At 38.2% G+C, this 21123-nt stretch overlaps 1 protein-coding gene across 1 annotated transcript; it reads right to left on the reverse strand.

Moving 5' to 3' along the window:
* Positions 1–315: 315 nt before the first annotated feature.
* LOC131223189 (uncharacterized) lies at positions 316–16437 on the reverse strand. The gene is made up of 8 exons (XM_058218503.1): positions 16291–16437; positions 16079–16207; positions 12831–12946; positions 10706–10787; positions 7577–7636; positions 7115–7222; positions 2892–2937; positions 316–846 (listed from the first exon to the last, which is right to left on the reverse strand). Exons 1-8 carry the CDS (start codon positions 16351–16353, stop codon positions 638–640), a joined length of 813 nt encoding a protein of 270 aa, XP_058074486.1. The 5' UTR covers positions 16354–16437; the 3' UTR covers positions 316–637.
* Between the last annotated feature and the right edge of the window lie 4686 nt (positions 16438–21123).

Consider the following 21123-nt stretch of genomic DNA (forward strand, 5'->3'; position numbering starts at 1 on the left):
TGACTATGCTAAAACTTTCCCAGATTGGAAGACCCAGTCAGCCAATCTTACCCCTTCTTTCAGTTGGAAGTGGACTGCTACTGCATTTCCATTCTTAACCATCTATTAGCACGCCATAAAAGAATGAGATTTTCATGCCAAACGTATCTCTGAAGCAGATATCCATCGCAAGGTTCATCAAAGGAAAGGTTTGGATCACTAAACCATAGGCCCCACTTATACAAACGGACAACCCAAGTATACTGTGGATATCCTCAGGTGGAGAATCCTGCAATTCCATCTACAAGGGGATAAGGAAAACTTGAGGGTGACATATATCAAAGCAAACTACTCCCAATACTTCTCTGCCTAGGTTGAGAATGGTAGCCTCATGGCATACAGGTCTCTCTACCCACAACTCTCATAACATAACAAGGGAAAAGGTCACGACTCATTTGTGTTGTGTGAACGAAGAGTCAGTGCAAACATCTCCCTCAACCTGAAAATGGCAGGAGGGAATCTTAACATGCATCCCCCAAATGGTAGGATATGTGTGAGCACCAACCCTCAATGCTCACTGTCATTATTGAAGTCATACCCTAATAATAAAACTAAGAAAATGCACATGGCAAATATTACATGGGGGACTCTTGATTCTTCATTGGGTTGTTAGTAGCTTCTTCTCATTATCCGCAAGCCTTTTTAACCATTGGAAACCGAGATCACATCCGGCATTTGCAGCAATTTGGAAATGTTCTCTTGCCTTCTCTATTGGGTCTCCCACAGGGCTGTTCGCTTTCTTTCCCACCACTCTGCCAGACAACCTCTTTGAACTGAATTTGGTAATAGCTTCGGGGACTTTGGCACCTGAAATGCATGGACATGCTATTAGGAAGTGCCAACATTATAAAGAAATTGTTGTCTGCAAACATTATAAAAGAAACTATATCAAATCACACTTGAAACTACCATGTTCTGCCCATAGGGCTGTCAACGAGTTGGACTGGCCCGTCGCTCTTCAGGCTTGGACCACCCCAGGCTAGGCTTGGGCTGAAAGACTATGCCAAAGGGCCAGACCTAGGCCTAAATTTTAGGACCATTTATTAATCAGGCTAGGTTAGGGCCAGTGTTCGAAATATCGGTATTGCGTTAGATATCGCACCCTTGGGATATGGATATGTATCGGTTATCACATGGGATATATCGGTTGTATCGCATAATGTATCGTTGTTGTTGGAAACATTGGAAATTGGTAAAATTTTTCAATGAAATTTCAGTGATCGTTAAAAAAAACATTAATACACACTTACAAATCAAAAAATTACAAAAAACAAGTGTGCATAATAGGTTTTCCTTGTAGGGGGTCCTAATCTATGCGTTGTCTAACTGAATTGATGCAAGTATATTCAAAGTCTATTCATATAATTTATAAATGTAAGAAGACATGTTTGATTTTGAATTTATTTTTTTTTCAATTTTCCACAACTCGGTCCTTATCCTCCAAATCTTGAAATTGAAGCTCCCAATCCATGATTTTTCATACAAAACATGAAAAAGCATGGATTTGTAACAATTTGACACTGATTTAACATGATTTACAGGGGGGGATCGAAAATAAAAAATACTCACCGGATCGAACATGTGGGATATATCCCGCTAATTGTGTGTTTCGTATCGGACAAGTGGGATACAAGATCTATCATGGGATATATCGGCTGATATCGTCGATATTTAAAACACTGGTTCAAGCTATGTCAAAGAGCTCAATAGCCCAGCCCCAAAACAACCCAGCCTGGCCCATTTAAGGTTTCAAGGGCACTTCTGTCAATATCATGCATGATTGGGCATGCCTAACGAACAGCCTAGATCTTGCACAAAGGAGGGTGGCCAGGCTCAGGTCAGGCCTAGGCCAGACTCAAACCTGGGCCATGCATAATCAGCACGGGTAGGACTCGGCCTGTTTCTTTAGGCCCATGCCGAACTCAGGCCTGGGTTTTATTTTACCGGCCGGGCTTGAACAGACCTCAGCCCAGCCTGAAACCGGCCTGTTAAAAGCCCAGTTTGCAAAGGTCACTTAAAACTAACATGTGCATGCGTGCCTTATCACTTCATGTCACTAGAAGAGACATGCAACATGTTCTCTGATAAGATGTTTTTGAAATGTCTTGCAAGGATGTTAGTCAGGGTAAACAAGTGTATGCTAGAATCTTTTTTTCAAAATGAGAAGGCTGCAGGAGGATAGATATAACTACAGCCATGACCCTATAGAAAGAAGACCCTGCTAATGCCACTCAAGAGAGTGATGCCAAACCCTACTCTCCCACACTTGCCAGCATGGGCATGAGCCAGGTTGACTTCGTTAGGTAGGCCCCATTGTGGGTTCGAGTCCTTACCTCGGTGGTAGATTCTGAGGAGTTTCAACACGAGATCTTGGGTTCGATACCCATAGGTGGTGAAATCCCACTACGGAGTGCGTGGGTGTGTCATGTGTTGGGTGCGTGTTAAATAATAATAATAATAATTTTTATTTTATTCTTAAAAAAAAAAAGGTAGGCCCCATTGTGTGTGTGGGGATCAAAAGTAAGGCCAGTCCAGTCATCAGGTAGACCACATGTACATTGAATGTGGACCACTAGCCCTTTTTAACCTTCATTTTTCTCATACACATGCTGCCACCTGATGAACAGACCAGCCCGATTTTCAGGACATGGGGCAAACATGGTGGACCAATATGATGGACATCCTAGATCTCACACACATGCCCCATTAGAACGTGCAGAGGTCTTACTCTCACGGGTGGTGGTCACATTTATGTAGAGGGGAAGAGAAAAGTGATACATGTGGAATTAAATTTTAAAAATATGCTCAGTACACTGCAACAAAGAAAATGTAACATAGTACTAAAAGCTTGCCTTTCAGAATAAGTGAACCATAAGCAATAGCTGCACCAGCATGTCCCTGCCAGTATTCAAAGAAAACGGACACATCTGTTCAAAGTATGCACTGAATAATTAACAAGATTTTAACGCTAGAGGGCGAATAACGCTATCTCATGCTGTAAGTAGTCAGGTTTATTGCAGCCCATAGAAGAAATGCATGAATAACAAAGAAAGAAAATGTAAAGGTAATAAATAATTAACAAGATTTTAACACTTGAGGACGAATAACACTATCTCATGCTATAAGTTGTCAGGTTTATTTCATCCCACAGAAGAAATGTATGAATAACGAAGAAGAAAATGTACTATAGGGGTCATTTGGCACCATGGATTTGACTGTATTTTAGTGCATTCGGAATCCAAAAATTGTTTGGCATTTTTGATTTGGAGGTATTAGGGACATCAAAGTTGTTTCTAATAATCAAATTCAAATTCCTGCAAATATACTACAGAATTTCAGTGCATTCGTATTTTTGGATTCCAGTACATTCCGATAACAAGCTGCCAAACACAACTGAGGATTCAGAATCACCTTGATTTGCGATTTGGAATCCAACGCATTCAAATACAAGCTCCCAAACGGGCCCTAAAGGTAAGGTGATTAGAATATCCTACCCCCGCATGATTGCATGGGACATCCAAAGGATCTATATTACCCTCAATTACATAGCTTACCCCGGATAGCTGGACATGGCTATGATGACAATGGTGGCAGTGGTCATTATGGATTACCCTCCATTACAATGTGTTCCCAAGCAGTGTTCTAAAAACCAGATCAGACTGGACAGTAAGATCAGTTTCAACCAGAACCAGCCATGAAAATGGGCTGGGTCACCCAAAAACCCATCTCAAACAAAGGGGTCAACAGTTTCTTAAGAAAATGCAGATATAGTTTGAACCCATGACCAGTTGGACTGATGGTTGGCCCAAAGCACTCAACAGTCAACCGATTGTACCAGCAGTTGGTCTGAACTGACCACAAAAATGGATTGGCATCTGCTCTAGGTTTAAAAACATCAGTCTATAGATTTGGCTTGGTGAATCCCATCCAGCAAATTAACACGTCCACCTTTTGAATTGTGCCAGCACTATATAATAGCATGTAGGATGCAGCATGTCTGAATCTACACCTATGTTGTCAAATATGCAGGAAATTGAAGAGATGCTTATAGTGTCCTTATATCATACGCTTCATAAAACGAAAAACTAACTACTAATAAAAACATTAAATGGCTGTATACCTTTTCAACACCATCTCCATTTTAGAAAACCCATGTCAGAAACCAGTAATATATGGTGATACAAGGAGTCATTCAATGCTAGTAAGCTAATTGATTAGAGCATGGAGAGTTGGCTTTCACTAGGTATTTTCAACCATTGGCAGTTGCAAAAGCAAAGATATCAAACCATGGCATGTACCTCTCAAGTTGATTGGTGTTACAAACTTGCTTTGCTTCTTCTTCTACTTTTTCTTCTTCTTCATCTTCTTTTGTTGAGAAGATGACAATTTAATTAAAACTTGTTGGAACTTAGAACCTCACCTAATCACACTCACTCACATGCACACCCTCCCATCCCCGCCCGCCCGCCGGCCGCACGCAATCAGACACACGCCCACCCATCCACACCCACACACACCCTCAAGCCCAAATATACACACACACACACACACACACACATGCTCAACACCGACACAAACACACAAAGTGCATCAGATCCACCCATCCATAGGGTATGCCCTTTGATCTTAGGCCACAGGCCCAAATATCAGCTGATTGGAAACACGTGTGATGCAGGACAGATGATCTAACCTAGAATGATGTAATGAGATTATCAATGGATTAACTACAACAATTTAAAGCACAAAATAATGCTAATCAATCACAAGCTTAATGAATTCAAGTATTTAACTATGCTCATATTCAAGACTAAATCACAACCCATCAGTTAGATCTTATAAAACATGATTATATAGGACCTATGGAAGGTAGGACTTCCATTTAACATAGGAATTGATCTAATTCTAAAGGGTATCTCTTGATTTGTTCAAAGGTTTAAGAACTAGGGTTTTGGGATTTGGGAATTTTGGAAAATTTTTGGTTTTTGTAAAATTTGTAAAATTAGGAGATTTTTGGGAAATTAGGATTAGGGTTTAGAGTGTTTAGATGTAGGGTTATGGGGGATTAGGGTTTTGAGAACTAGGGTTTTGAGAGTTAGGTTTTCAGAATTAAGGTTTGAGACTTAGGGTTTTAGGAAACTAGGCTTATGATTTGGGGATTTGGGGATTTGAGGATTAAATTGTGGGTGTATGGATTGGAAGAGGGAAGAACAAGGATGGAGATGGAGATGGAGATGGTTTGTTGTTGGATAAAGAAGAAAAGAGATCTAGAAAGAAAGAGAAAGAAGGATAACTTGGATTCACTCCATGGCATCACACCAATTCACTCCAATCACAGGAGATTTGCTTTATCTCAAAGCAAAGATAAAGAAGAACTTTTTTCATATATTCAATAATGGACTAGGGTGTGGACGTCCAAGCCTTTATAGTCTCATAAAAGATTTTTTACAAAAAGACACTTTCAGATAAAAAGTTTCACATAAAGACACTCAATAAAATAAAATTTGTCCCTAACTCCCTAAACTCGGCAAAAATGTAAGGTAAAATAAAAATAACAAACATATAAACAAGTAAAAAAAACTAAATTATTTCGTGACCCACAATCAAGATATTCAATGACGACGATCCAACGGTCGGAATGGTCCAACTAAGTAGCTCACATGCATCTTCCCAATGTGGGGCTTTCAAAGATGCATAATCATACATGTGGGGTCTTCTACGGGATAGGCACTCGAATTGGGCCCACGGGGCCTCATGTATGCATTACATAACTATAAAAAAAGGGAGCTCTCCTCCTCCTTTGGTATACTCTGACTGGTGCTCGGATGTCCTCATCAACGTGCACCACACTATAGGGAATAATTGAGATGCCCAACAAATAAAACCATCTGGTCTTTTGTGGGGCCCATTATGTTGTATTTATGTCATACAATGCACCCCTTCAAGATGAAGGGATACACCAAAATTTAGGCCATTCCAAAACTCAAGAGAACCAGAATAAGTGAATTTAGAGGTTTTAGGCATGATTTTCACTATTCCCTTAGTTGTGGCATACTTGAGTGCCTATCGACCTAATTTTTGGCTCCAGGGTAAACTTAAGGCCGCGCACCTGATGGACGGAACATATGTCACACACACATCACGGTGGGCCACACAAAGTTGACACTACCATAATTACAATAGTGTTGGAACTAGATGATCATTCCCCAACGGGCCACGTCACAAGGAACAGAGGAGAGGGGATGCCCACCATAGGTTTGTGTGTCCCACCATGCTATTTGTATGTCATCCAACCCGTTGATCTTGTCCGTCACATCTGGATGAAGGGACAAACCAAAAATAGGGCCATTTCAAAGCTCATCTGGGCAACACCGCATGATCTTATAGGTTTTTGGCATGATTTTACATTGTTTCCTGCCCACCTGAGTTTTAGATATGGCTGATTTTATGAGATCTTTTGTTGTATGTCTGGTTGTATGCCATACGTACTTAATGTAAATGCATACTTATGTATGTATATTTATGTATAAGATTTACTCCAACATTGCATGAGGATGGTTTTGGATGGTCACTGGAACTGATTAGAAATAGTTTGTATGTATAAGATTTACTCCCAATATTAAGGACAGTTTTGGATGCACGCTTGAACAGATTTGTAATAGTTCAACCAGATATGTAGGAAATGACCAAAATGAAGTTGGGATCATTTCAACGCACATGATGACCAAACCTTAATTGCAATTCCATGCATTTCATGTTAGAGTGGCTAGTCCATTATGAATGGAGTGAGCTAGCCTAGCCCCGGTCTGGTCATTCCACTTCTTTTTTAATGGCATTGAATTATTGAATTGATTTAATGCAGTTCAATGCAATTGAGCATCCAAACACAGCTTAAAAGTGGAGAATCTTTCATTGACTTGGCCAAGTTGCATCAAAAACTGAAAGGTCGTATTTCAAATGAGTTTTATGCAGTGGATGCCTGAATTAGTAACCACACAAAAAAAAAAAAAAACCCAAAAAGTGTGCTCTTTCATATGTTTGAGCTGCCAATGAATTGAGGGTAGATTGGTTTTCCTACCTTCTCTGATGCTCTATGGAAACACCACATGGCTGATTCGATATCTCTCTTCACACAGTCTCCAGTCAAATATACAGCACCTAGAAGATATAAAGCACCTGGATGCAACTAGAACCGAACAAGCTTCAGTAAGTAAGGAAATTCTTTAGCCAAATCTCACCAATCAACTAGAAACTCAGCTGGGTCAACTCACTTCAGCTGGTAGTGTACTTCAAACTATGATTTAATAAAAGATCAGCAAACTCAATTGGTGAGCCTTTCATGGACTCAGCTGATTCAAACTCAGAAGTCATACGACCCATCTTATGATTTCTGAGCTTGGCGGGAGTTAGAAGATATACATGAATACCCACAAGGTATCCTGTATATGAAATTAACTTGTATATAAATCACAAAGCAAAAACTGGACGTGTGCTCAAAAAATGCAATGAAGATGTTTTTGATGCTAGGTAAGAAACATACCTGGTCAACAGCCTTCTCCAAATAATAGAAAGCTTGTTGGTCTGACTGAACATTTTCATTCTATTCCAAAACAAGTTAAAGATGGTTAAAGGCCACGATGACAAAAATCAATCAAATGGAACAGTGATGCTTTCTTTCATGGGCAAACAACATTCAACATTATGATGCTACTAGTATAAATCAAACTAAATACGTGGCTCTTTTTTTACAAATCGTATTTTCTTTCATAAATTCAAGTCTACATTTTACTTTATTTTTTCTTCTTTTTATGCACATTCTACCCCTTAAGAGAGTAGGTGGCAGATGGGCATTAGGTTGCAATTACTAGAAGAAGCAGAAGATGGTGTTGGTATGTGTGTTTCAAATGGTATAGCCAAATATGCATCCAACATAAAGTAGCTTGCTCAACTCACCATAAAATAGCATGCATCAGGTTGCAGTTGCCAGAAGAAGTAGAAGATGATGTTGAAATGTGTTTCAAATATTATTTTTTTAAGCGAGTGTTTGAAATAACATTGCCATGCATCCACCACAAAGTAGCATGCATGTATACACCATAAAGTAGTATGCATTTACCCATCATAAAAGATACATGGATGTAACCACCATGATAACACTACCCATATATGTGCCAAAGTTATTCAATGTGTGACCTTTCACCAGGGTATTCAAAACAGTTACTTAATAGTACATAAGGGCAATGGTGGGAACCGTTATGTGTTATAGGGTTGTAATGGCCGTTATAGAAAAATGGCTTGTAATGGCCCTTGGGTCGATATAGTCTTAAAAAATGGTCGTAATGACCATTACAGCTTGTATCATAATGGTAATTATAGCGAGCATTACAGCCACTGTTACCATTATCGAATACCTTTCCTTCCACTACGAATCATCTAAGGACAATATATTATACCCCAAACCTCAGCCCATTTGAAAGACAAAATATTCTCCTTTGTTTTTCCCATCTTTTCTTCTTCTTCTTCTTCTTTTTTTTTTTTTTTGTTTTCTTCAATATTGAACAAAATTTAGAGACGATAGACTATCTTCCTACTATTGCAAACCAGTAATAGACACCCTTCCAGCACTGAGACCAAATATATATTTTGCGAGGGTCTGGGCTTGGTTGAATCCCGAGGAAAGTACGCATGAGCTCCTCTGCATTTTGGGAAGTGTAAAACTGTTTTTAAGCAGCAACATGGCAATGCGCCTCTAAGCCAAAATTCTCCAAGAGTGGGTTCTCTTATTACCGAAACTAACAGATAGGACTATGGAAGCAATACATGAGAGAGAGAGAGAGAGAGAGAGAGAGAGAGAGAGAGACTGTATATTTGGATGGGGATACAAAAACATGTATCAATATTGCCAATATTATTGCTGATACCCAGAAGTGTATCGCTGACTGAGGGAAACATTGGGGAAATGCGAGGAAATTGTTTCTCAATGAAAATTCAGGAGACACTAAAATACACATATTTGCGGAATCAAATAATTACAACCAAAAAAGATGCATACATAATAAGTTTCTCTTTAATGGGGGTATAAAAGCATGAAACGTTGACTTAGAGAAACATTAGAGAAACATGGGGAAATGGTGGAATTTTTCAATAATACTTCAGGAGATGCTAAAATACTCATATTTGTATATTTAATAATCAAATAATAGTGAAAAAGACACAGTTGTATATTTAAGAATAAAATAATAAATTTCCCTTTAATGGGGCCTAAAAGCATGCATCAATGACTCCGGGAGGCATCGGGGAAACATGGGGGAAATGGTGAATCCATCCATCCATCTATGCATGCACATATTTGCATAATTACGAATCAAATAATTGCAAAAAAAAAAAAAAGATGCATACATAATAAGTTTAATGGGGGTATAAAAGCATGAAACGTTGACTAAGAGAAACATGGGGGAATGGTGGAATTTTTCAATAATACTTCAAGAGATGCTAAAATACTTATATTTGTATATTTAAGAATCAAATAATAGCGAAAAAGACACATATTTGCATATTTAAGAATGAAATAATAAATTTCCCTTTAATGGGGCCTAAAAGCATGCATCATTGACTCAGGGAAGCATTGGGGAAACATGGGGGAAATGGTGGATCCATCCATCCATGCATGCAAACACACATGCATGATCCATCCATCCATACATGATGCACGCACACACAGAGCCATCCATCCATCCAACCATCCATGTATACATACATTCATCCATCCATCCATGCATACATAGACATGCATTTCATCACATGACCATGCACCCATAAAAAATTTGTAATGGAAACTTTTTTAATAAACAATTTTTTGGCAATATCGATCCATTGGTGATACAAGTGACACCCGGAATTTACATAGTCGAAAATATTGACGATGCAAGCGACACCTAGAATTTACACAATCAAAAATATTGGCAACACATTGGCGATTTTAATAAATTGACAATACTTAGCGATGTATCGCCGATACCTGAAATTTTTTATACTACCAGTGTTATCGGTGTCACTGAGATGGAGATACGGATAATATCGGGGATACTCTGAACAATGGAACCGCGGAATCATGAAGAGGAGTGGCTCCTTAAGTACAAATTTATGAAACTATAGGTTATTAGTGTCATTAGCTTCTTCTTCTTCTTTTTTAAGTTGCGAAGTAGGTACTCCACACAAGCACAAAGTGGAAGAACCATTTTATGACCTGATGCATCTACAAAGCAGGTGATGTCACACTAGAATTCATACATTCCTATGACACATCTAACCTTGCAAACAGAAAATGAATTTCTTAATCTTCCCTGAATATGCCCAAGTTCAATAGACGAAAAAGAATAGTGTACAAACAGTGGACTTCCATTGAATTAAGGCATAGTAACAATCACCAAAAAAGGTTTGAAGATGTTAGAAAATGAACAGCATAAAGATTTGTGAAGCAAATCCCACAGCCAAATGACCGTCGATTGAGCATAACATGAAAGTGAATAAGGACACCAAAAAAACATGAAAGTGAACAAGGACACCAAATGTGGGGTGGGGGGGGGGGGGGGGGTTTTATCCCAGAGAAACTCCAATAACTATAAATGTCTTCACACAAGAATAAACCATGATGTTAGAAAAGATTCACCTCGACTCGTAGACGACAACCAAGTTCATATTGTGCATCAGGGTCACCCATGTTTGCAGCTTCCACTAGCAAAGCAGCTCCACTATGAACAAGGAGCACGAACAACATCAGATAAATACATAAGAAATCTACTACATAAGCAAACATTATCAGCCCAGGTTGCGACATTGCAATAAGATTTATATTAATGGAAGAAATACAAAAAGACCATATATTTTCTTCATAAATATACATTGTTCTTTTCGTCTAAAGTACTGAGGGATTACATTGGAAGCATTTGGGAAACAAATTCTAGCAGAATGCTTTTATGCACAAATATATTCTGCTCATGTCAACAAACAAGTGGACCGACCTACTTCTTAAGATAGGGAATCTACATAGTAGTATCCTTCTGACAGGTGGCTTGGATATTGCAGCTGTCTGCCATGCTGGCACATTGCGTGTGTGGTGGCATGTGCATTAGCTAAATCGTACACAAATGTTCTTAGCAAAGCTAAAAATTAAAAACCTGCCCATTCAGGTTTTGATTACTAAACTCTCCCAGACTGGTAGGTTCGAAAGAAAGTCACCACACTGACATCTTCAACCTTATGGCAACATGTAAGTACCTACAAATGCTACTGGCTTGTCAGCCTCAGCCGAGAAACTATTACTAACCGCATGTGGGAAGCAAATGCTAAAGTGGGGGAAAAGATAAAAGAAGACTTGCGTAGCATCTCAGCACAGAAACTATTACTAACCACTGATGGGAAGCAAATGCTGATGTGGGGAAAAAGATTAAAGAACACTTGCTTAGCTTTTTCTTCTTATTCTTCTTCTAAAGAATTGTTAATTTGCAAAGACCGGTAACCATGCATTCATGTGTCGGGGGGGAAAAAAAAGGATAACTGTGCGTTCACATGTAGTAGGCACTCATGCAAACAAAGTTGAAACACAATGTAAGATCAGACCACTATCTTTTTCTTTGTTTTGAACTAGAAAGCTCTGAAACATTTTACATATGGCCATAAGAAACTCCATTTATTTTCATCCTCTCCATAACCAGATATCAGTTGCAACATATCAAAAAAACACCCTATCTTGAGTAATGAATTCACATACTATTTATATAATGTAATACATCAATTCAATGCAATCCACTACAACGTGTTGAAATCTACTCTACAAATCCAAAGTGAACAGCTTTAACTCAGAAAATGATATTCCACTGGAGTATTAGTAAAAAAAACTCACCATTCATAACATAAAGAGAATTTTTCAACAGCATTATTTAACCACTTGTTTCAGAGATAATTTAATCAGCATAAGATGACTTCAAAACACTCTCCTCTATGCCTATCCATGGAAATTAGTAAAAGCAGACCTTCCAAATTTAAAATAAGAGATTTTCTTAGTGGGCGCACGTGTGCAATAAAGCTCGTGCACAAACTGCATGTGCTAGCATGGCACATACGTGCAAGATCTAATCCATCCATCATGTTGGGCAGACCTTGTACATGTTTTCCCAAAGAATAAAATCTGGTCCAATCAGCATGTTGGCCACAATATTAGAAACAGGTAGATGGGTTAGAAAACTTCAACCAAGTGTTTCAGAGCTGTACATTTGTTTTGCAAACTGTGGCCCACCTGATTAGTGGACCAACATGATTTTCGGGCTAGGGCATCAATGTAGTGTTGTAGTTCTGATGGATGGATTGGATCTCAAGCCTATCGTGCTATGCTGGCACATATGTGTGTGTGCTTAGCAAAGCTCTAAAAATAAAAGCAGATCTTCCCAATTTTAAACCGTATCCAGAATACATAAAAGGACAACACAATTTCATTTCTAACGCAGATAGGTATATTTATTTAAATTAACATAGGCCATGAATATCAATGCCCAATGTTCAAAAACTTGATTACTGACTCAGAACTCAGCCACATTGACCAGGTTTAGCCAAGATTTGCACATTGAATTCAAGCCAAGACGTACAAATTCGGGAACATTCTCATTGACTCGCCCGGGTTAAAGAAAGAAGCCAAGAATCAGATTTCCACATCAAGCCTGAGTTTTTGGACATCGATTTCTAGATAATTGAAGAGCTAGCAATAAAAAGTTAAGAAACAGAAGGATGTAGTTACTCACATGGCTTTACAGGCCCCAGGTACATGATATTTGAAATGTAACCTGGACAGCCAATACCTTGCATGAGTGTTTGAATTGTCAGCCTCCAAAGCCAGTTCAAAGTTCTCCTTTGCAGTCTGGCATGGCAATAAAGAAACATTCTTGGAAACTTAGGTCAAGATATGAGTGTTTTGAGACACAAACAGGTAAAAGGAAAAGAATAAAAATTATTCAAGTGAAAAAAAAAAAAATGTATTGGTAGTTCTGGAAAAAAAAAAAAAGACTTATAGGTTAAGAAATACAAATAGAAATTCTGATCAGAGATCAGAATTCACAGAGAAAAAAGTTGCATGTTTTTGGTGAAGCAAAACATAGAGAATTGTACAGCTCATGATAAAACAGCACTAGCAACAAAAATGCATGAGTGTTATGCATATACACACACAGATGTGTGACTGTGATCTGAAAAAAGTAAATAGAATGGAATGAGAATGTGGTCAAGAAACAGGAACTCACTTAGTGGCAAGTGGCAACTCATCCATCCTGACATACCACAAATGCATGACAATCTAGACAATCCATGTGACGGGCCCCATTGTAGGTGGAACATTACCCGAAAATCACACTGATTGAACAATCCTAACTATCAAAATTGGAAGCCATCAGATGGATGGTTAAACAGGAAATGGTCATTAGTTCCAATTCAACAGCGAGGCCAGACAATTCAATCAGTCCAATCATAGCAAATTTCTGGATATGCTCCAGATAGGCCCATGATTTGGCCCATCCAGATTGGAGTAGATGTATACCGCCTGTACAGTGGATGGTTGAGACAACTATGCATACCGGGCAGAGTCTGCCATTTAAAATGCAGGTCACAAGAACAGTTCTGACACGTGTGGGAAAAAAAAAAAAACAGAAAGAAAGAACAAGGTAACACTCCGCATTGAATTGAAAAGGCCCATGATTAATGAGCAAGAACTCTCTGATGGAGGTTTTTCGGACATGGCCCATTGATGGTGGGTCGGGTCAGACCAGAGGTTTGGATCACTTAAACCATGGGCTCCACTTGTAATGACTGAAAACCCAACAAGGACCCCAACAATTCCTCTAGATTGAGCTGGTTTATATGGAAAAACATCATTACCCACAAAATCCCGCAAAACACTATATCCAAGGAATTATAGGATATGCAACCATAGGCTTTGCATGGTATATCTGGGTTCTGAGAACTGTGGCCCATCTTCAGTGGTCCAGAAAATTTATCTGTTGCGTCCCATCTAGGATGGACCATGCCCAAAGATCTAACAAGGACAACCATAATCTCCCCCTTCATGGCCTGCAAATAGATAGTTAAGAAGAGAAATACAACAATGGTCCACAGTCAAGTGAAAAAGTTCAAATGTTGGTGGCTAGGGTCTGCCAATCTGGGAGATCATTGGAGCACGATCCATCCATGTTGGGGTGCAACAGAAAAATGAACTGGATTACCAAAGCACAGGACCTACTTGTCAGAACTGATAACCCATGTACATTGTGCAAAACCTCGGGTGATGTATCCTACAATTCTTCCATATATGGGGTGACAAAAGGTTTGACCAGGCTGTACCAAGCACATCCAAATCCAGGCAATGAGCTAAGAACTCGAGTACAGTCCGCGTCAACCAACCATCCAAACATTAAGCCTACCAATGTCAAATTAGTCAGGCCAGCCAGAGCGGGTCTGCTTGTTGGGCCTCGCAGATGCAAACCCATGTCCACCCCGATTAATTACCGGGCCTAAAACTCAGGCCCAGGTCAAACCCATGGGCGTTACCATACCAGCCCAACCCATTTGCCACCCTACCAACTTATGTATGTAGGTATGTGTGCATCAATGTATGCATGCGTATGTCGAGTAGATGAGGAGGAGGCAGACACAAAAATAAGCTCAATTCACCAAAACAAAACAGGATACCCCCCCCCCCAAAAAATAATTAAAAAAAAATAATAATAATAATAATAGAAGACTTGAGTTGGGTCACAAGAAAAATGTACAAAACTCAAATAAACTAAATACAGTAAATATATATGTGTGTGTGTGTGTGTGTGTGTGTAAAGTATACTATATTGAGGCAGACACAAAATAAGCTCAATCCACAAAACAGAACAAGATACAATAAAAAGACAGTTGGATTATTTGGGTCACAGGAAAAATGTACAAAACTCATCACCACAGTTTTAAAAAAATTTGCATTCAAACACACCCAAGTAAATAAGCATGCATGCATGTGTGTCTAGAGTAGATTAGGTCGAGGGGCAGACCAGAGAATAGCTCAATTCACCCAAAAAAAAAAAATTTGAGTTGGGGAGCTGGGTCACAAATGAAATTGTACAAAACTCATCATCACGGTTAAAAAACATAAATTCAAACACGACCGAGTAAATATGCATGCATGTGTGTGTGTGTGTGTGTAGAGTTAGAGCTCTACACGAATCGAACCGAGTCGAGCTTGGCACAGCCTCGACTCAGCTCGGTCCTCGAGCCTGACTGGCCAGCTCGGCTCGGTTCAGTTAGCAGCTTGGGCTAGTTTGAGCCGGTGCGACATTTTCTCAAACACATAGAGTGAATCTTCAATTTTTCACATAATGCAAAACAATAACAGCAATTTACAGGTATTTCATCAAGCACTCGGCGGGCAACATCAAAATCAAGATATGAGGGTAGTTTTATAATGTAAAGTTTTTATTTTTTGTAGTGATTTGTTTCATATCCATTCCTTCCTCGCCACCAGCCAATCCCGCGAAGAATGTATGCACCCGAAACAACACTTCATTGAGTCATTTCATCAAACACTTGGCAAGCAACGTCAATCTCAAAATAACCAAGTCACTGAGCCGATTCGATCCAAGTCAATTCTTGTTGAGGTTCGATCCGAGTCGGGCAAGCTCGAACTCAGCTCGAAACCGTTTTTTTTCAACTCCAAAAACCAGTTCGACTCGGTCCGAATTCAATTTCGAGCCAAGGTGAGTCGAGCTGACCGAGCTAACTCGACTCGTGTACGGTTCGACAGTAGAGTAGAGTGGGTTGAGGAGCAGGCACAACAAAAAAGCTCAATTCAACACAACAACTTACAATAGAAAGACTGAATTGGGTGAGGTGGGTCCAGGAAAAATGCCGAAAAATCAACATCACAGTTGATTTTATTTTTTTTTAAATCAGACACTCCAAATAAATTACAACATAGGAAAGGGGGAATTTCAAAAAAGAGAGGGTTTTGGCAGTGTACTCTGAGAAGAGGGAAGAGACGAGGGTCGGTGGGTTCTGTGTAATCAATCACTCTATCGACTTCCTGTAATGCATTCCAACCCTTTGCTATTAATTCCATGGCTTTCTTATTTCTGCTGTGTATCCATCTCTGCAAAAAATAATAATAATAATCACAAAGGGGAAGAAAAGGGTAATTTGGGAATCATATGAAGAAAATGGATATTGTATTGCCTGGAGATTTAAGGGAAGAAGGTGTTGCTTTTGGACAGCTCTTGATAGAGAATATCTCAGCATTTTCTTCTTCTTCTTCTTCTTCTTCTTTTTTCTTGTTTTTGGGGCGGGTGATTGGGTTGGAAGAGAGAGCGAAGGGAGAAGGGGATTATTTGATACTCCGACTGAGTAGGACGCTTGATACGCAGACACTAAGGCATTCCACCCGTTGTATATATTAACTCCAATAAAACCGGCTAGGTTGTGGAGCCCAATGTCATGCCAAGTTACAGAATCAATATCATGGCTGAACAATTCTGACCTCTGATTCGTGCACACTTTTTGCTAATAATGGGACCCTAAGATATTTTTCGTTTTTAACCGTCCAATAAAATGTCTACCAATCCGATGGTCAGATAATCGAATAAGTTTAATTTTTATTGTACACTGGCTACTAAATTTTGAATTTTTTTAATCTGACTATTGTATTCCCATTTTTGTAATTTCTGGTGATTTATGAACGCCTGGGATCCTCTATCACACTCTGCCAGAATTATTATTTATTTGATACTCCGGCTGCATGTGACATTTGATACACAGGCAGTCTGAATAACCGTCCAATAAGTTTGCCAATCTAATAGTGGAATAACCAAATAACTGTAGGTTCATCATACATCTGAGCTGGGAACCATGCTTTCAAATTTTTAATTTGAATTAATGGTATTATACATGTTCAATTTCCAAGTCATTTCTAAGTGCCGTGCATCATCCATCACACTCCACTAGAGTATCAGGGATGTTTTTCTTTGTGAGAAAATTACCACTGTACATCCCACCTTTTATCCAGCGTCTTTTATGAAGATCCAAAACTTACCTTCCCAACTTAGACCTTGCACGTATGAAGAGAGCAGTTGAGGACGAAAATACCCCTGCGTTTCGAAGATTTTTTGTTCCTGTGGACCTATAGCTACGGATTATAACCGTAGCTATATTTTACGTAGCGTCCTCCATTGCTCTGTCCGTACGTGAAAGTCTAAGTTGGGAAGGCAAGTTTTGTATGTCCATAAAAGACGCTAGATAAAAGGTGATTTTACAGTAGTAATTTTCTCTTTTATTTGGTGGAGAAATGCTAATTTGCGAGTCGTTGCATCAAAGTTTCATGCATTTCTATCATCGCTGTATGTTTGTGGAACATACATCTGATAGTAGGGACTGTTGTTGTGGTGGGACACACTGCGGAGAAGCAATGTGTCAGGGACTGTCAGAAATCAAGGGGAGTCGATGGTCTTAGACATCAGATGAGTGGCCTACTTAAGGGACGGTTAGAGAAACAGTTCACATTCAACTAAGTAAGACTCGCCACAGATGGATGGTCGGGAGCTGCTTAATGACTATAAATTTGTTCATGTCGGCTATCTAAATAGTGGTCCACCAGATCAACAGCTCTGATTACACAGATGTTTCTTGTGTGGAGTAAACGGTGTGCACATTAGCATTCTCTTTCTTATCAGAGTACTTAACCACGAGGTGTGACGGTTCACACGCATGAATCCAGAAATTTTATATCTTTATCTGGAATAGAACCGCAAAGTAGTGGGCCACACGCATACCTAATTTAGATGAGTTGAAAACTTAAATTTTATCATAAATGGACAGTAGTTGAACATGTAATGGATGGTTAAAATGAAAGTAGTCAGCTATCTAAATTTATCAAAAATAAAATAAAAACATCCCAGATCGCCCAATAAATCTGGTTACCCCACGATCTGGACGGTCCTATTTGATCCAAACATATACTCCAAATATATACTATTACAAGTTTTGAGTGCATGTCTATGAACCATAGTTTCAGCCAGAGTATCTGATAATTTCTTGTCCTCAAGGGCAACCCAGAGGGAAGTGGGTTCCCGTGCCACCGCACAACGTAGCCCAAGCTGTGTGAGGGTCACCTTGATGTATGTGTTTTATCCATGCATGCCATCCGGTGTGTCAGCTCATCTTAAGACATGAGCCCTAAAATATGCAGATCCAAAGCTTAAGTGGACCACGCTAAAAATAATAATAATAGGGATTTAACACCCACCATTAAAAACCTCAAAGGTCCATTGGTTGATCCAAAACTTCCGTGGCTCAAGGATTTTTAAATTGTGGTATTCAATTGCCACTGTTTTCGGTGGTGTGGTCGCCTTAATCTCTGAATTTACTTCATTTTTGTGCTAGGTGAGCCCATGAAAGTTGGGCCATAGGTGATACAAAGATATCTATAGCTAATTTACTTCCAACCCAAGGTGTCAAGTGATTGCTTGCCTCAAAATGCAGAGGTTCATAATTAAGTAGTATCCCATGAATACAGGGTCGATCCCACGGGAAGATGAATTGTAATAAGAAAAAAATCAAATACAAAAAAATTAAGTAATAAAAACTAAACTAATGATTTAATTTTGAAATTTTTAAATGGATGTAATTCAATTGAATAAAATAGCACCCAAGTTTCAAAGTTCCACACATAGGTTAATGTTCCAAAATCATGATGACTTAGATAACACAACTAGAATCTGAGCACTACGGTCTGCCTAATTGGAAAATAAAACAGTTTAAATGTTTTAATAAGTGATATAAAATATTAGAAAATCATGAATTTGCACCATTGATATATATTCTCAAGCGTCAGTTATTTTAAGAATTCAATATCAATGAGATAATGAAAATCAAATAAATATAATATGTTGAAAACTTTTCCTCTTTAGAAAATCTAATTGATCTGGGGTAAGCTTATCCATCAATGTGGATCTCATACGATGAAAACATATGCATCTCACGAGAAGATAAAAAACAAAACCTAAATAATAGATAATATGCATACACCATTCTCATCATTAAAACAAGCAATCATCATAATCTTAAAGAATTATTAAACCCATGTGCTTTTCTAGCTTGGGTTAGAAGGAACTTAGAAAAATATAATTAAAATAAGAAAAAAGAAATAAATACAAATAACTTATAAAACTCTAATAAAATTTAAAACTCTTTAAAAACCCTAAATTTTACTTTGGGATGCCTTGAATGATGTTTAGGAATGCCCTAGGAAGTCCTATTTATAAGTAGGGAACTCCAATTTTTGTACAATGTTGAAAAACCCTAGAAACCGCCTCAAATACACACAGTTTTTCAAAATAGACTTATCACTGCACAGTTTACTTAAAATAGATTTCTTGCTGCGCAGTTTTTCAAAATAAACCTCAGAGCTTCAAAATACACTTTTTCAGGATGATTTCAAGATTTTTCACTTCAAATCTTCGATTTTTTTCATTCTTCACTTGGTTTTCTTAGATCTTTGGCATGTGAATTCTTCAATCTTGGTCTCCTAAGATCCATCCCTTACCTTGGTGATTCTCGAGCGTCAAATCTATGCTTTTTAGTATTCTTTTTCAATCCAAGCTTTTAAATTCACCTTGCAACACATACATGAGTAAAATAGAATATTAAGTTGATTCATGTTCATAAAACCAATATATAAATGAAGAAAATTATGCAATATTTGAGTCTTAACATCAAGCTGTCCCTACCCATCATGAATGGACCTCTAAAAATCACCTCGATTGGATAAGGGTCTGTTTAGGAGCATGGATTCAGAACTCTTTGAATTTAAAATCCTGCATTGTTTGGCAACCTGTATTCAAAATTCCTAATGATTCAAAAGTAGCTATGCATAGTATATTTATAGGAGTTTGAATTTAATTACTAAATTAATGGTAATATCTTTAATTAGTGTACTTATATAATATTTGATGTTGACTTTACATGTAATTCAAGCTTTCACCTTGGATTGGAAACCCTCGTGATGAGATTTCACATGGATAAGCTTGATATACTTCGTAACAAGTTAGATTAAGCTTATGTATAGTGGGGATTGATTAATATTTGATTGGATAAATCCCTACATGATCACATATATGGTAGATATTTGATTATTTCATGATATGTGAATTAAGTCACACATATTTTGAGACCAATTACTTAGAAGCGATAAATCACTTCTATTTATATCCATTTTGGGTGCCCCGACGTGCACCAATATAAAATTATCATGTGGTGATACTACGTGTTTAGCACATATGGAATATGTACCCACACTCAAAGAGATTTTTGAGTTGATTTTCTTCTAGTATTGCGCATTTTGTCATTAAATGCGATGACACAGACCCTTGTGAACGCCTTCGATGGATGAATTGTCACATGCCACATGGCCACGACCAATATGTTATTTATGAGGCAACGTATTAGGTATGTCTATAAAAGACTCATCGAGAGAACGGATTTATCATGAATCTAACGATGATATTCTCAGAGAGTTTACAGTCCTTTCAAAATAGGATATCTTCTCAGAAATATTTTATAACGCTTCAAATTTTGTAACCCAAGTTTAGTACTTGTTTTCTGAAATACCGAGTGTTAATCTTTAAAGATAGCCCATATTCCACATAATTTTTTCTTTTTTTTAAGAGTGAACACTACCGTAAAAGAGAAACAAATCAAACATGAAAGAAAGTCTGAATACACATGTAAGATATACAAGTGGTTGCCCATATGGCTTATACAAACTAATGTCTTAAGATTTATAAATATAAGAAAGTATAACATCGATATAAGTGGAATCTAGAATCTAGAGTAGCAGGATCATCCACATCCTCATGCTTCACATAAGTACCCACATGTACATCATTAATGTCGCCTGCAACAACTGAATATGGTTCAATAGCATCAATGGTTATCCCAGTAAGGTATGCCCCTCAAGATTTACCAAATCATCATAATAGTTAGACATAATTATCAAGATATGTCTACCTAAACCAT

This window comes from Magnolia sinica, chromosome 13 (assembly GCF_029962835.1).
Source record: "Magnolia sinica isolate HGM2019 chromosome 13, MsV1, whole genome shotgun sequence".
In the NCBI taxonomy this organism is placed as follows: Eukaryota; Viridiplantae; Streptophyta; class Magnoliopsida; order Magnoliales; family Magnoliaceae; genus Magnolia; species Magnolia sinica.